Here is a 15,333-nt window from a genome sequence, read left to right on the forward strand (position 1 = left end):
CAACCTTAGCAATTTTAAGAAAGAATCATGTTCTAATAAACAAGTTGTTCACAAGTTATTAGCTGATGTCTAAGGGACTATTGCTTTGTGCATTGTCCCTCACCATTTTTAACTGTAATAAAATTTAAATAATATGAATTTGCAATAAGCTCAAGACCTGCTCTACTGAAATAGTAGTAATCATAAATAACATAAATTTCAGTGGCGATATTGATGTTTTTAAAATTGTATTAAAATCTTTATGAATACCAAATGGATAAAGACTGAACTTGGACTAGTGTTCCTAAACTAGTAGAACTCACTTTTCAGATTAGGCACAAGTAAAGTGAATGGAATTTTAAAATTGGAAAGGGCATTCAGTTATTCTGGGTTGGCCATCAATATTTAAAGTAAGGTTTGTTGACCCCTCAGGTCCAGAGAGACATTAACAGTCCGTGAGATAAAACCATTTTTATAAAAATATTAAGTTGTTAATAATGATAATTATTTTCCTTTTCACTGTTTTGACATTTTCACTGCTGGTACAAAAATAATGGTGGTAAACTGTACCACTACTCAATGTATTCTTCATAGCCATATATCCATAGTAGGAGGAAAAAAAAACAGTAAAAAAGCAAAAACACAAGTTTTGTTTGATTTTCCATGATGTAGTAGTAAACATCATTAATTTTATTAAATTTCAGACCTTTAGTACATTCGTTTTAATATTCTGTAGGATGAAGTAGGCAATAGATATAAAATAATTCTTCTGAATGACAAAGTATGACAATTGTCTCTATTCCTTGATTGTACCATTTTTGAGTCCCAAGCATAACAACATGCTTACTTGAAAATACAACTGACAGGCAAATAATTGGTACTCAGATTGGTATATAACAGACATTCTCCCAAAAATGAGCTAGTTTACCCTGTTCCTTCAAAGTAAACAACTGACAATATATGTTGCCAATGATAAAATCTGGGCGTTCAAATAAAATTTCAAATTGTGGGGAACTGGTATCCTCTACCATAAGCTTGACAGCTTCCCAACTCTTTAGACTTTAAAAAAAAAATTAAGTCACTGTTAATATTGATAAGTGTGATTTTTTTCTTTACATTCTAAAATTAAATGTGTTGCTATTTGGAAGATCTGCATAATTCAGTGAGTCGGTATTTTTCCAAATGATCAATGTATGACATTATGAAAACATGCATGGGTAAAAGACCCCTGGGAAAATACTTTAATATTAAAGAATATGATTTTTCTTCTGTTTTGAAAATCATTACATTATTATGGGTTTAAAGAAAATGATCAGATATAGCAACAGGAAATGGTGACAGTGAAGCATATTTCTTAGAATTAAACACATTCTGTGAAGTGGAAGCCAGATCTGTTTTCACTCTTGTACTAGTCCTTTGATTTATCAATATAGAAATCACTTTGAAAGTGTATCTGTTAGAGCTAAATTAACTTCCCCCAGTTTTTGATGAGCATGTTCTTTAAGTCCATATTTTTATTTTTAGTTCAACAGGTTCCAACAATTATAAAACAGTCAAAAGTACAAGTTGCCTTTCCCTTTGATGAGTATTTTCAAATTGAATGTGAAGCTAAAGGAAATCCAGAACCAACGTGAGTATTCCTTCAAACCAAAGAATTCCTTTTATGTATGTTCTCCTTTATAGTACTTTTCACTCTGGCCATTGTAAGCTTGTTGGAGCATAAATCTATGTATTTTTGAACCTAAGGATTTCCAAGTAAATAGTAGCTATATCTAGAAAAATTAAATTTGGTAATTTGATATATGTTCTGCCAAATGAATTTATTTTTACTGTGAAGTATGGTGTCACATTAAGCACTCAGCATAATTCCTGTCCCATGAATAATCCAGAAGACACCTTATTCTACTTTGTGAAAGATAGCTTTTAAGTCAAAAGTTAACACAAGTATAAGTAATATTCTATACATATTTATTATTGCTTGTATTAAATTTGACACCTATTATCTTTAGTGAGTAGTTACCTCATTTTTAAGTTGTTAAAAAATATTAATTCATCCCAATGGTAAGATTCTATCTGCATGATATAATGCAACATAGTATTGTATTACTCATTAAATAAATATCTTTAATAGCATCATTATAGCTGGAAAACATTCACTTCGCAAAATTGTATATTTATTGTCTCAGTTATATGGCAAAAATGGCAAAAATGCACATACCCATTGCTGTTTTCAAAACTGAGCCTGTATTACCTTTCTACTTGGGAAAAAAGCTTTAATTTAAAAAGAACAACCTTTGATTTTTATCTCAATAGTCATAGCTTTTGAAAGGCTTGTAAAATTTTTAGATTCTTCTAAGAAACTTATTAATATTACATTGTATTCCATTAAATATATATATATTAAATTAGTGTCTTGGTTTTGCCATTTTTGCTCATTTGTTTATAAATACTTTTAAATTTAAAAATATATTATGATTTTTCAGATTTTTAAGTTTACTTTTATCTTATAGATTTATATGGACTAAGGATGACAAGCCTTTTGATCTCTCTGATGCCCGGATAATTGTATCTAACAATTCAGGAACATTCAAGATCCCAAATGAAGGGCACATATCTCACTTTCAAGGGAAATATCGCTGCTTTGCTTCTAATAAACTGGGAGTTGCTATGTCAGAAGAAATAGAATTTATAGTTCCAAGTAAGTATTGTGATATTGGTTTAATTTTACAAATGCTTTAGTAAGTTATACTGGGTTCTAAAGAAATATGGTGTTAGTTTAATCAGCATATACTTAGATTTCGTTACAAGGAAAATTCTATTCTAGGCACTGACACTTAGAAGTGGATGACCTTGGAAAAGCAACATAATTTTGCTGTGCCTCAGTAATCTTATCTCTAACATGGGAAAATCGGTATCAGTTTTGCCTCATAGGATGAGAATTAGGTTAAACATAGTATCAGTCAGTCTGGGCTAAATTATACTATGATAACAACTCCCACAGCTCTGTGTTAACAAAAGTTTATTTCTTGATTATGCATAGTTTGCTATGGGTTTGGCAATTCTTCAGGGCAACTACTTTCAATGTAGCATCCTTAATGAGCCAGTCTGATGGAGATGCTACCATCCATCCTATAACTGCACCATCTGAAGCAGATGTTACCTTGGGCATAGAGTCTAGGGCAGAAAGCATGATACATTGTATACAGGCTCTTAAATGCTTCCAGTGACAACTTCTCATGGTCCTCTGGTCACACTTGATTGTAGTATGAGTGGTTAAGAGAACCAGTTATTGCTATATATTGGTAATGTCTACCTCAGATGATAATCATGGAAAATTGTAAAATACTTTAATAGCAATGGTGTTATTAATCAATAACTATCACAAAGAGCAGTTTATTTTATCATTACCATATTTTGCCTATGTAAATGGAATATCTGATGACCACATTGCTTATCTGGTTGTTATTTATGTCCCCCAATCTGAAAGTATCAAACGTTACACAATTCTAACCACAGGTTTTACAGAATAAATTCTTTTATATAAAATTGTCAGTCAGTTTCTATTTAGCAATTTCTTTTAATAGAGTTGTAGACAATGAAGAAACTCAAAGAAAATCCTTGATCTTGGAGGATACCAACTTTATTCTGAGGCTAAAATATACACAAGGTGTAGAAAAAAGTATAATGATGAACACTTACTGTACAAATGCTAGCATAAAAATTGGAACAGGGAATTGGAATTCAAATGTTTTTAACATCCTTATATTCTAGAGGAGAGACTATATATTGATTAAAAGTATATGTTTATAAATAAAGTATGCATCTTGAAATTTCTACAGTAAAAATATAGAAAAAAGTGAATGCTTCTCAAAGTATGTGCAACAGAGAAGAAAAAAATGTTTAAGAGGAGAGGAAAAGAAACAAAAGTGGGAAAAGAAAAACAATGTAGAAATAAGTCTATTAGTAATTATAATAAAAGTTAATGGGCTGAATGTTGTAATTTTAAAGAACCTGTATACTGTATATGAAAGAACATATCTGAATCATAAGGATGCAGAATTATTGAAACTAAACTTTTAGAAGATGTATCCTGGATAAATGTTAACAGTGATTTATCAAAAAGTCTGTGCTACTATCAGTCAAAATACACTTTGTTTTTAGAAAGGCTTACTACAGATAAATTCACTAGGAATGTATAATATAAAAATGTATGAAGCAAAAATATAGACATCTACTATCATAATGAGGATATTTATATATCTTCCATTATAATTGGCAGTTCAAGCAGACAATCAAGTGAACATAAGTATATAGAAGATTTAAAGAACAGAATTACAAGGTTTATCTAATGAACATGTAAGAAACAGGTAAAACTGAAGAATACACTTTTTTTCCAAGCACATGGGGAAAAATCATGTTTGATGACATAATGAGTTATGAAGGAAACATGACCAAATGCAATTAAATTAAAAAATTAATAAAGAATAAATTTAGGAAAGCTTCATATTGGGAAATTAATAAACATATTTCTAAGTTACTCATAGGTAAAATAAGAAATGGCATAGGAAAATAGAAAGTATTTCAAACCAATAATAGTGAAAATTCTATATTACAAAGCAGCTAAAGTATAGCTAAAGGATAAGAGGCAGCTAAAGGATAAGAGGGATGCTTATCTTTAAAATATAGAAAATTAATTATCCAAAATTATTAAGATGAAAATGAGCTAACTTAAGGATAACAGAATAAATTCAAAGTGAGTAGAGTAAAAGGAGAAATCATATAGAAATAGAAAATAAATTCAGCAAAGAGGTGTGAAACCTTTATAGTGAAAGCATATGGATTTATTGAAAAACATTAAAGAAGACCAAGATAAATGGGAGAAGGGGAAATATACCATTGTCATGGATTAAAAGACTCAATAAAGGTAAAATGCCAATTTTTCCAGAACTGATATATAGGTTAATTAAACTTAAAACCCCTGTAGTTAGTTTGTCTGTCTGTGTGTAGAATGTGACAAGCTTGATTGTCAAACACATTTGAGGAACAAAGTAAAATTAGGTAGAAACTGTTGAAGAATAAAATCAAGTCAGCGGGACTTATCTGACTTAATACCTCCGAATGTATTAAGACTCACCACAAAGCTCTAATAATTATGCTAGTGTGACATTGTGCAGGGTAAGACAAATTGGCCAGTGATACAGCATAGAAAACCCAGAAACAAATTTCATGTTTAGAAAACAAGGTAAGAGAGTTAGCATGGATTTTTTAACTAAATTGTACAGAACAATTGATTATCCATATAGAGAAGTATTTAATTGGAGTCCTATATCATATCATATCATATATCATATCATATCATATCATATATCATATCATATCTTTTCATATATAAAACTCATTCCAGATGGAAGAACAAGTAACTATTAGAGGGAAAAAAGGGAAACTTTTTTTAAAAAAATGAGATGATTTTTAGAATTCATTCATGACCAGAGTGTAGAGAAGGTTTCCTAAACAAGACATCTTAAATGTTCTTAAGGAAATCATTAAGGATACATTTGGCTACATTTGACTTTATATCCTCTATTCATCAGAAGACCCCAGAGAGGAACTGAAAAGACAAGCCACAAACTGGAAACATTTATTGGCAATGTATCTAACTACAAATAGTTGATATCTTGTATTTATAAATAGCTTTATAAACCTCTAAGAAAAGAAAAGAAAAAAAAATCAAAGTGGCAAAAGATAGAAACTTGCACCTCAGACAAAGCAAAAATGGTCAACAAAAGTAAGAAATGTGCTCAACATCATTAGTAATCAGATGTACCAGTTGGAACCCAAATAATATAATTATTTGATCTCACAAATTTGGGAAATATTGAAAAGTCTGAGAATAACAATTTTAGGTGGCAAAGTTAATCCCCACAACACTGCCCGCTATGGATGAGAGTGGAGTTTATTCAGCAGGGAAGACAGATGGATCTCAGTGTGTTGAACAATAAAAGCAAACTGCAGAAGAATATATACAGTTTGATTTCAAAAAAAGGTAAAATTAAAATAACATAATATTTTATGTTAAAATTATAATGAAAAACAAGAGAATGATGTAAAGAAAATTCAGGACAGTCGTTATCTCTAAGTGGAATGGGAAGGAATGCAATCAGCATCAGAGAGAAAGTGAACAGTGATGTTAGTTTTTGTAACTGAGTGGTGGATAGAAGGGTCTTTTCTTTTTCTCTTTTTCTTCTCTCCTTTTTTTTTTCTCTTGCCTTCTCTTTCTTAAATTCTTTACAGTATTTCATAAATATCTTTTCATACTTTCAAAATGAGTAAGTTGTATGTGGCCTACAGACTTTTCTGAAATAGATGTTCTATGTTATTAAATAAGAAGCTTTTGCATAGAAATGTATGAAGAAAAGTCAAGTAAACTTGGAAGTTGGTCTCAGTAGTTTGGATTTAAAATGATATTCGATAGGAAATGCCTATAAATTATGAATCAGAAAATATTACCATGAAAATTGTGGTTGAGGGTAACACAATTGTATATTATTAACTGAAATATATTAAAATTAGAAATATAAGATGATGGAGAGAGGAAAGGAGAGAGAAAGAAAGAGAAAGATTGAAAGTCTGTTGTAGAAGACAAAGTGTTAGTGTGATCCCTAGCCCTAATTCTATTGGTTGCTATAGCAACACAAAGGAAAATTTACTAGCTAGACCTATTGCAGAGAGAAATGGCACAATTAAGAACAGGAAACTGAGATTAAAGAATTTTTAAATATATGCTCTCTCCTTATAAGTAGATGGAGTGGAGAGATGAACAATGAGGATAATTCTGATCAGAATTTGCTAGTGTTGTCATTAAGAAATAGGAGTTGGATCTGAGCTATCTACTAGGAAATTACTCTCCTGCTGCTGTACAAAAGAGCAAAATAAATGAGACTTCTTATGTACGATTTCCAGTCTCTCTTGAAATTACTTCATCTAACAGTTCTCTGTAATCATCTATATGTTTAATAGGACTATCTCCCCAATTTTTAGTAGTTTATAAATCAGTAATTTATTTAAAGCTTTTTACAACCTTTAACAGTTGATTCATTCTACCCTTAAGCTATAGGGAGTTGATCTTCCTTTATATTGATAAGAAACATTGTGATTCAAGTTTTAAAGTTTATATCCCTCATTTCTTTTTTCATTAAAATTTTTTGACATATATCTTTCATACATAAACAATAAGTGTGCAGTAAAATTTGTGAACCTACAAAACAAACATGCATAATAACATACAGGGTTCCCATACATCACCCTACCACCAGTACTTTGTATTGTTGTAAAACGTGTTAGAAATTATGAAAGATCATCAAAGTATTACTACTAACTATAGTTCACACCTTTCATTTGGTATATTTTTCCTCCAGCCCACCCTACTATTATTTTTTTGTTCATAAACCATATAATTTATCTAAAGTTCACAAATCAATGGCATTTGGTATAATCACAGTGTTGTACAGTCGTCACTTCAATCATTAGAACATTTTCAATATTAAAAAAACACAAAACACACATATACCCATATGATAGAGCTACTGATTACAAATCCTAAGATGTATTTTCCCCATTACTATTCATTTCAAAATATTTCAACTTACAAATTCTGCACAGATTAAACATCAGGTTTCTGTTCTCTAACACATTCTGTTCTCTGTGACTTTCCTTCTAGTTATTAACTCCATGTGTTTGCTCATTATATTTAGTTCATAATAGGGAAGTCATACAATATTTGTCCTTTTGTGCCTGGCTTGCTTCACTTAACATAATATCTTCCAGGATCATCCATGTTGTCATATGCTTCATTACTTCATTTCTTCTTACAGCTGACTAATATTCCATCCTGTGTATATACCACAGTTTTGTTTATCCATTTGTCAGTTTATGGACACCTGCATCGTTTTCTACTTTTGGCAATTGTGTATAAGGCCATTATGAACATCAGGGTGCGTATGTCTATTTGTATCGCTGGTCTCAGATCTTCTGGGTATATTCCTAGTAGTAGTAGTACCCAGTCACATGGCAGATATATATTTATATATAACTTCCTTGAGAACCACCAAACAGACTTCCACGGTGGCTGTATCATTCTACATAGTGGCTGTATCTCTCCATATCCTCTCCAATACTTATAATTTTCCAACTTTTTAATAGTTGTCATTCTAATAGTTATGAAATGATATCTCATTTGTAGCCTTGATTTGCATTTCCCTAACAGCTAGTGATGTTGAACGTTTTTTCATATGATTTTTGCACCATTTGACTTCTTCAGAAAAATGTCTATTCAGGTCTTTGGCCCATTTTAAAATTGGATCATTTGTCTTTTTATTGTTGAATTGTTTATTGTTGAATTTTAAGTGCATAGATATTTATAACAGTCCTGCCTGGTGGATTGTCCCTTTTATTAATATATAATGGCCTTCTGCATCTCATCACTTTTTTCCATTTAAAATCTGCTTTGTCTAACACCAGTATAGCTATCCTGCTCTCTTTTGGTTACTGTCTGCATGATATATCTTTTTCCAACCTTTCGCTTTCAGTCTGTTCGCATCCTTGGGTCTAATGTGAGTTTCCTGCAGACAGCATATGGATGGTTCATGTTTTCTTAACCATTCTGTTGACCTATATCTTTTGATTGGGGAGTTTAATCCATTAGCTCTCAATGTTATTACTGAAAAGACATTACTTACTTCAACCATTTTATTCTAGGCTTTCATATGTCATCTTATTTTTGCCCATCTTTTTTTGCCATTGTGGTTACTCTTTCTGATAATCTTCACTTCTACACTCTCCTCCAAGCCTCTCTCTCTTGTCTTGTCTTTTTTCTGGCTGCAAAACTCCCTTTAGTTTTTTCTACAGAGCTGGATTATTGATTATGAACTCTTGATTTCTGTTTATCTGTGAATATTTTAAATGCACCATCATATTTAAAGGGCAGTTTTGCTGGATAAAGAATTCTTGACTGGCAGGTTTTTTCTCCTTTTAGTACCTTAATTTTATACCACTGCCTTTCACCTCCATGGTTTCTGAAGAGAAATCCACACTAATTCTTACTGGACAGCACTTGTATGTAATTTTTCACTTCTCCCTTCCTGCTTTAAGAATTTTCTCTTTATCTTTGGCATCCTGAATATTATGTTTGCTTGGATTTATTCTAGTACATTGTGCTTCCTGGATATGTATATTTATGCCTTTCATGAGAGTTGGGAATTTTTTGTTTATATTTTCCTCAGATACTTTTTCTGCCCCTTTTCCCTTCTCTTCCCCTTCTGGAATTCACATAACATATGTTGGTGAACTTTGTGCTATCATTCAACTCCGGAGACCTTGCTCAATTCTTTCTATTCTTTTCTCTCTCTGTTCTTCTCTCTTCTCGGTTTTACCTATTCTGCTTTCTACGTCACTGTTTCTTTCTTCCGTGATTTCAAATCTGTTGTTGTGTGCCACTATTGTATTTTTAATCTCACTTATTGTGTCTTTCATTCCTATAAGCTCTGTTATTTTTCTATTCAAGTTTTCAAATTTTTCTTAGTGCTTACCCAGTGTCATCTTTTTTTTAACATTTTTTAGGAGTACTGGGGAATGAACCTAGGACCTATCGCGTGGGAAGCAGGTACTCAATCACTGAGCTATATCTGCTCCCTTGTGAAAGTTGGTTTTTCACTTGTTTTTAGGAGGTATTGGAGATCGATCTTGGGACCTTACTCATGGAAAGTAGATGTTTAACCACTTGAGCTATGTTTGCTACCCATCCATTGTCTGCTTAATGTCTTTTATTTCTTTAGCCATGTTGTCTTTCAATTCCATGATTTGGTTTTTGAGATTTGTATAAACCTCATTGATTAGTTGTTTCAAATTCTTTGTCTCATCTAGAGCTTCGATTTGTTCCTTTGCTTGAGTCATATCTTCCTTTTTCTTAGTATGGCTTGTAATTTTTTGCTGATGTCTAGGTATGTGAAGATGATGTAGAGTTTATGCTGATGTTTAGTTTCTCTCTCTTGCCTAGGGCTTTACTGTTTAGTAGCTCTGTGCTACCACTATTGTTTGACTCTTGGTTCAACTTGTTCTAGATATTTAGGATTGTTACTGTTTAACTTCTCAAACCAGAGGTAAGGACCCAGGAATGGGGTACAGGCCAGTTTCCATGGGCCTGGGGAGGGGGGGCGGGCGGAGAAGGTGCAGTGAAGGCATCAGATTGCCTCTTTTATTTATTTCTTACTATTGTTCCCTTCACTTTCCTGATCTGCCAGCAGATGGCACTTTTCAGCAGAGCTCTCAGCTCAGTCCCCAGAAGCTAGTGAGGAATGCATTCATGGCAACCCTGCGCAGGTGGTGGTGCAGAAGCAATGTCCTCAGGACAGGCCAAGCCTCCCCAACTAACTTTCTCAGAAGATGCTGTCCTCCCTTGGCTGGCCACATCTTCCTTCCTCGGAGTCCTCAGTAACCAGCCCAGGGGAGTTGGGAGGGTATTAGGAAGAGTGTTTGAGAAGACAGTTATCTTCAGCTCCCTGGCTGCTCCCAGGGCAAACAATGTTGGGGCCTCAGCTGGCCTGGAAGTGTGAGTCTCCTCCAATGCAGCAGACCAGGTGTGCTGGCCAAAATCTGAATTTGCTGTGGGCTGTGTCCCTCCCTCTGCCCTCTCTTGGGGAAGAAGGGCCCTGTAATCCCCTCAGTCCATAGAGGCCATCCAGGGGCAGAGGACCCAGTGCCATTGCAGCTTTCCTCCCAGGGTTTTTCCAGCCAGCTGAGTCTCCTTTCCATCCCTCCTCTCTCTTCTGCGTGGTATCTGGTCTACCCCTGGTATTCTAAACCCTAGGACATTCTTACAGACAGTTTCTGATGGTCCTCTAGTTATTTTTCTGGGAGAGAAGTGACCCCTCTGCCTGTCTAACCCTCCAGTTTCCTGGAAGTCCCCTGGTTGGCTCATTATTCATTTCTTAAAGTTTTCTTTAGACTTACCTTTAAAGGGTCTAACCATCTGAGTTTCAACATGAGTACATAGCTGAAAATCCCCTATTATTGCTCCTTACAATCTGAAACCTATGTGTCTCAGAAACGCGTATACCCAGTGTTCAGTTTTCTCCTTTCAACAATAAATAGTTTGCTAGGGAAACTGAGATTAAAAGAAAAAGAAAGCAGTAAAAACAATGTACTGTTTTCAAATACTTGATAAACCATTTAACTAAATGGATTTTCCTAGGCATGGCATGAGGATTTATTCTTAATAAAGAATAAGTTCTTTATTAAATGCCGTTTATGTGCCAGCCACTTTTCTAGTAATTTGGGGTATAGCAATAAACAAAACAAAGTCCCTTTACTCAAGAAACCTATATCTTGTAGACATATATGGTCATGGGCTGGTGAATAGGAAAATTGATTTATTGCCATCATTAGCACAATCATCAGTAGAGTTGTAAGAATGATACAAATAATTCTACTTTGACTATGCAGGACTTCACTTTTTAGGCCATATCCTTCTCAACTCAGAATTCTTATTCTACCCCAAATTTTTTAACAGCTTTATTAAGTTATCTTTTTTTTTTTAAGATTTATTATTTTTATTTATTCCCCTCACCTTCCCCCCAGTACCCTCCCCCCCATTGTCTGTTTTCTGTGTCCATTCACTGTGTGTTCTTCTGCGTTCCCTTGCATTATCCTGAGGCACTGGGAAACTGTGTCTCTTTCTTTGTTGCTTCATCTTGCTACGTCAGTTCTCCGTGTGTGTGGTGCCACACCTGGGCAGGTTGCACTTTTTTTTCACATGGGTGGCTCTCCTTGTGGGGCACCCTCCTTGAGCATGGGGAGCCCCAACACAGGGACGCCCCTGCGTGGCATGGCACTCCTTGCGTGTGACAGCAGCACTGTGCACTCTGCACTGTGTGGGGGCCAGCTCACTAAACAGGTCAGGAGGCCCTGGGGATCGAACCCTGGACGAATGCTCTATCACTTTAGCCACTTCTGGTTTCCTATTGAGATATCATTTATATTCCATAAATTTCATCTAAGTATACAATGGCTTTTTTTAGGAAATTTATAGAGTTGTGCAACTATCACCATAATCCAGTATTAGAACATAATCCAGTATTAGAATATTCCCGTTTTTCCCAAAGCAGATTCCTTATGCCCATTTGAAATCATGCTTAGTTTCTACTCCCACTTGCAGGAAACCACCAATCTATTTTCTACCTTGAGTATAAATGGAATCATGCAATATCCTGTTCTTTTTCCAATTAGCTTCTTTTGTATAGCATAATGCTTTTGGAGTCCACCCATATTGTCACATATATCAGTAGTTTGTTTCTTTTTTATTGCTCAGTACTGTTCCATTCAATGAATGTACCACATTTTGTCAATCCATGCACCAGTTGATGGGCATTTAACTTGTTTCCACTTTTTGTCTCTTATAAATAAGGCTGCTATGCACATTCATGTACAAGTTCTCTGAATTTTCCAAAGCATTTAGTTATGAACTATTTGGGAGAGCCTGTTGATTATATATATATATAAATTAGGATCCTTAAAAATGAGGAAGATGTCATTTTTAAAATTTTCTTTCCCCTCTACATTGCCTTACAGCTCCTGCATGAATATATGTAATCAGAGATTGATTTACTAGTAAATTGGCTGAAGAATAAAAAAATGAAAAATAATAATACAATTTCCACTCGCTATCAAAATGTGAGAAATGAAAGACTTATAGATGACATACTTTCATACTTTTTAAATGAAAACCAATTAAAATAATTAAAGTGCTAGGTTTCTACATTTGTATGGCTTCTTCAGGTTCCTCTTAATTTCCTTTCTTCTTTTTTTTAAGATTTATTTTTTATTTCTCTCCCCTTTCCTGTCCCCTCCCCCATTGTCTGCTTTCTCTGTCCATTTGCTGTGTGTTCTTCTGTGTCTGCCTGTATTCTTGTCAGCAGCATCAGGAATCTGTGTCTCTTTTTGTTGCATCATCTTCCTGCATCGGCTCTCTGTGTGTGCGGTGCCATTCCTGGGCAGGCTGCACTTTTTTTGCCCTGGGCAACTCTCCTTACGGGGCGCACTCCTTGCGCGTGGGGATCCCCTAAGCAGTGGACACCCCTGCGTGGCAGGGCACTCCTTGCACACGTCAGCACTGCGCATGGACCAGCTCATCACATGGGTCAGGAGGTCCTGGGTTTGTACCTTGGACCTCCCATGTGGTAGGCGGATGCCCTATCCGTTGGGCCAAATCCACTTCCCTCCTTTCTTCTTAAGATAAACCATGGCTCGGTACCACTTTGATGGGATAGCAAAAGCAAGGTACAGCAGCATACGCTTTAATTCTTCTACTAATATATGCACACTAACCAAAGAAGATTAGTTTGTTCATTTGAGAGCGCAATTTTGAGTTAAAGTTTTAATTAAGGCTGGGAATTTTGCTCTCACCTTTCAGAGTATATGAAGGACTGGACTGAAAAGGGTTGTATTGGATGTCCTCCCTTAGTGTGAATTCATTACAAATTCATGGACTGAAAGCCAGTGTTATTTCTCTGTAGTCCTAACTGGAGTAATGGGGTACTCCACAGGAAGTGGAAATCAACTAAATTGAATTGGGGATATTACAGCATGTGAGGAGCTTGCATTCGTTGTAATGATGCAACTTGCCAAGCACATTCAAATTAAATGTAAGGCACTCAGAAGTTCACCAGGCCAGTCTTGTACACAGAGGGAGAACTCAAAACAGATAAAGCTCTTCAGCACTGAAGTTTATTTACCCCAGTGTTAGAGAGGGGAGAATAATTCACTTAAAAAAAAAAATCTTAGTTTCTACATGAAATGCACAGCATTTCCTCCCGTCTAGCCTCCCCCACACCTCCTCAGAAAAGTTTGTTCTAAATCTTTCCGTATAGGCCATGGGAGAAGTCAGAACCTACAGCAGAACTAAACACTTTGTTCTTCTGCCGCCCTCCCTTCTGTACAGTGTGATTGTGTGGATCCGGCAATGTGAAAATGTGTGAATAATAGCTGACCTGTACTGAATAACTTTTTAAGTGCCTGGCAATATTTAATTGGTTTACATGAAATAACTTAATTTAAACTTTGACCTGAGTTAGGTATCATTACATTTCCCATGTTACAGATGAGGAAACTGATGCACATGAAGTAACACAGTCAGGGTCACATCATTGTTGACAAAGTCAGGATTCAACCCCAAATAGTCAACAGCAGAGTTCCTGTGCATAACCCCTGTGCTTTCCACTGGTGCAGATTTTTTTTATCATTCTGGTAACACGTGTACTTCTTTTTTTAAAATATCTTGGCAGAAGATTGTAGAGAAACCTTTGATTTTACTCACTGAATGCCAGAGAAAGACAACCTCTAGAGTTACACAATTTGGTATTGATTAAGCCACAAGTACATTTTTCATCGAAGTGGTTAATTAATATGAATTCTATTGGTTAAATGACTCTGGTACCATTTTCATTGTTAGTCTTCACTATTAAGCATATTGGCATGGTGGGATTATGCAGTTTAAGAAGCTTCTAACCTAGTGAAGCTTTTGAAGAGTCAGAGATGAATTCAAAGAATTCTAGGATGCTAGAGAAAAGTGAGAGAGATAAAGATATTCATTCATCTGAAGCTACATAGCCAGTTAATGTTAGTACCTGGACTAGAACCCAGTTTATCCTATAGTCCTATACATTATCCTACAGATATAAACATTTTTTGAGGAATTATCTCTATCATTTACAAAGATATATATCAGGTTGAAATAATTGAGATCATTTTCAAAACTTATTGACAGCATGTTAAGTTGTAGAGTTCCCATAGGTTTCTCCTTTGTAGGGTGGCAGTGTCTTTTTTTTTTTTTTTTAAGATTTCCTTATTTATTTATTTCTCTCCCTTTCCCCTCCCCACCCTGGTTGTCTGTTCTCTGTGTCTATTTGCTGTGGCTTCTTTGTCTGCTTCTGTTGTTGTCAGCAGCAGGGAATCTGTGTTTCTATTTGTTGCGTCATCTTGGTGTGTCAGCTCTCCATGTATGTGGCACCATTCCTGGGCAGGCTGCACTTTCTTTCGCACTGGGTGGCTCTCCTTACGGGGCGTACTCCTTGCATGTGGGGCTCCCCTACACAGGGACACCCCTGCGTGGCCAGCTCCACACGGGTCAAGGAAGCCCGGGGCTTGAACCGCGGGCCTCCCATGTGGTAGACAGACGCCCTAACCACTGGGCCAAATCCACCACCAGGTTTACAGTGTCTTGATAGCTCTAGCAATAAGACTGATGTGCAGCTAATTTGTCTCCAGGAAAATTTCTCTGTACTAGATTCTAACTGGGGCAGTTTT

At 35.2% G+C, this 15,333-nt stretch overlaps 1 protein-coding gene across 21 annotated transcripts in view; it reads left to right on the top strand.

Annotated features, from left to right (window-relative positions):
• The window catches only part of CHL1 (cell adhesion molecule L1 like), a 221,934-nt gene that overhangs the window by 133,706 nt on the left and 72,895 nt on the right, over nt 1–15,333 (top strand). For all 21 annotated transcript variants that reach the window (XM_058288742.1, XM_071212165.1, XM_058288736.1 and 18 more), the window contains 2 exons: nt 1,504–1,609; nt 2,490–2,677. In XM_058288742.1, coding sequence (XP_058144725.1) covers nt 1,504–1,609; nt 2,490–2,677 — 294 coding nt within the window. The remainder of the gene's footprint in view (nt 1–1,503; nt 1,610–2,489; nt 2,678–15,333) is intronic.

Source organism: Dasypus novemcinctus, chromosome 26 (genome assembly GCF_030445035.2).
Source record: "Dasypus novemcinctus isolate mDasNov1 chromosome 26, mDasNov1.1.hap2, whole genome shotgun sequence".
NCBI classification, from domain to species: Eukaryota; Metazoa; Chordata; class Mammalia; order Cingulata; family Dasypodidae; genus Dasypus; species Dasypus novemcinctus.